Source organism: Myotis davidii, unplaced genomic scaffold (genome assembly GCF_000327345.1).
Source record: "Myotis davidii unplaced genomic scaffold, ASM32734v1 scaffold577, whole genome shotgun sequence".
NCBI lineage: Eukaryota > Metazoa > Chordata > Mammalia > Chiroptera > Vespertilionidae > Myotis > Myotis davidii.
Genome location: NW_006289082.1, coordinates 1,436,718 through 1,438,896, shown reverse-complemented (window position 1 = coordinate 1,438,896; position 2,179 = coordinate 1,436,718). Strand labels below are relative to the sequence as shown.

At 38.4% G+C, this 2,179-nt stretch overlaps 1 protein-coding gene across 1 annotated transcript in view; it reads left to right on the top strand.

Annotated features, from left to right (window-relative positions):
- PHF11 (PHD finger protein 11) overlaps positions 1-2,173 on the top strand; it is a 33,756-nt gene extending 31,583 nt beyond the window's left edge. Inside the window, exon 12 of the mRNA XM_015562310.1 lies at positions 1,780-2,173. Coding sequence (XP_015417796.1) covers positions 1,780-1,916 — 137 coding nt within the window. The 3' untranslated portion in view covers positions 1,917-2,173. The remainder of the gene's footprint in view (positions 1-1,779) is intronic.
- Positions 2,174-2,179: the final 6 nt, after the last annotated feature.

The window sequence follows — 2,179 nt, the reverse complement described above, 5'->3', positions numbered from 1 at the left end:
TTGGCCTCTGCCCTCGGGCAGCCAGGCTGTGACAACTCCAGCTGCCCTGTGTCTCCCTCTCACCGGTATGATGTATACATATTTTAACTTTCCCAACATTAACCTGCAAATCCACTGGCCAGCTTTAGATCAACTGTAAAGCTTATGAGAAAAAGAAAATGAACAAGAATAGCTAAGAAATTTTTGAAAAAGAAAAAAGCCTTGTGAGGGCAGAGACTTAACTGTTCTGTAAAATGTCAACCATTTACTGAGTAGGTCCTTTTGCCGTTGTTTAAGGTGCCTTCAAAACAAGGCTAAATTTTCACTTGTGAGTCTGATCTGACTTCTCCCCAAGGCTGCCACACACAACTGGGAGGGGTGCACTGCACATCCCAGTGTGTGTGTTTGGGGCGGTATGGGGGGCGGGGGGTGGGGGGGAGACCAGAGTCACACAGAGTTTTTTGCAAATGGCTTCTCTGAAGTTATATTTGTCTATCCAGCAAATGGTATTAGGACAATAGGTTTTCCCTGTGGAGAAAATATTACCAGGTAGTTCATATCCGTCTAAGTATACACAAGCTTTTCATTTTGTTTTCATATTACATATTTCTATTTGAATTTTATATTACATTTATAATCAGCAGAAAAAATATTTCTTAACGTCTACCAAAAATAGAGTATCTTTTAACAGTCTCTTGAGGATGTCTGTAGACTGCTCATGGGAATATCTGTGTGTGTTTTTTAAGCAGCCTTTTAAATATTTTTCTAAAAAGCTTTATTTTGTAGGGGACTTTCACTGTGTTTATTTTTTTGTATAAAAGGTTACATCTTTGGAACATGACACAGGTCACTACTTGGGTGGGTGAGTGGGAGTATGTAGGTTATAGTGTAATATTTGTGGGGTGGGGCACTAGGAGGAGACACTATTTGAAATCTCATGAGAACCAACTTAAAAGACTTAACTTTAAAAAAAATTACTGATTTGAGAGAGAAAGAGAGAGAGAGAGAGAGAGCGAGAGAGAGAAACATCAACTTGTTCCACTTAATGCATTCATTGGTTGCTTCTTGTACTAGTATGTGCCCTAACTGGGGATCGAACCCGCAACCTTGGTGCATTGGGCAACACTCTAACCAATTGAGCTACCTGGCCAGGGCAAAAGGCTTTAACTTTTGACACCCAACTAATAAAGATTCTTTGGCTTAACATAGCCTTTCTAATGTTCCAGAACATTAACTACAGATATGTAGGTATTCTAAGATTGTTTATGTGTTACTATTCTTCAGTTTTGAGTTTTTTTTAAAAATGACATTGCCTCTGAGTAATGTTCCTAAATTTCCACATTAAAAGCCTTTCTATTTCTAAATAAAATCAAAAGCTTTTAACATTAAAAACTGGATGCATTTTTATGAAAGACTTGCCCTGATCCTTGATATTATAATCACATGCTCTCGCTAATCATCTCTCAACAAATGTATATAGTGTAGCATGAAGGTTATACAGTGGCTGCTTTCGAGTTTTCAAAGATACACAGAGTGCCTTTTTCTGCTACAAATATGTACAAAACCTTAAAGATTTACTGATCAGCTTTATGTGAAATAAAATACTAGAGTTCTATCCTGAATTAGAAGAGGAAGCAAACATAAAAGAATCAGTTCCTCCTCTTAAGATCCTAGATTCTTTTCACTTGGGGCACAGCATCATGTACTATGCTCTTGCAAATAATAGGGCCTAGATATCATAATATTGTTTTATACAACTTCTGAATAACCTGAAATCATTTTATTTCTTATCATACACAGCATTAGAGACTAACATTCAGCAATTCGAAGAAAAATGGCAGCAGATGAAGGAAGAGATTGACCTACTTCAGGACTTAAAACAAACTTTGTGCTCTGTTCAAGAAAACAGTGCTTCAGTATCTTCTTTATCTTCTTAAGAGTTACCATTTCCTAAGCCAGAAATTGGGCATAGCTGCAAGCAGGCTGAGAACTAGAGACCAGGCCTAGGAAAGCCACACATCTCTAGCACAAGGTCTCGTGTCTCTTGTCTGCACACTTTGATCCTCACCAGCTCAAACCTGTTCATGCCTAACTGGGTGTTTACTGCCGCCCTCTTATGATCTCACTTCTCCTACCTCTCCTCTGACAAAATGTTTCTCAGATTCCACTTGAGTAAATTGGATCATGCCTCCCATATCTC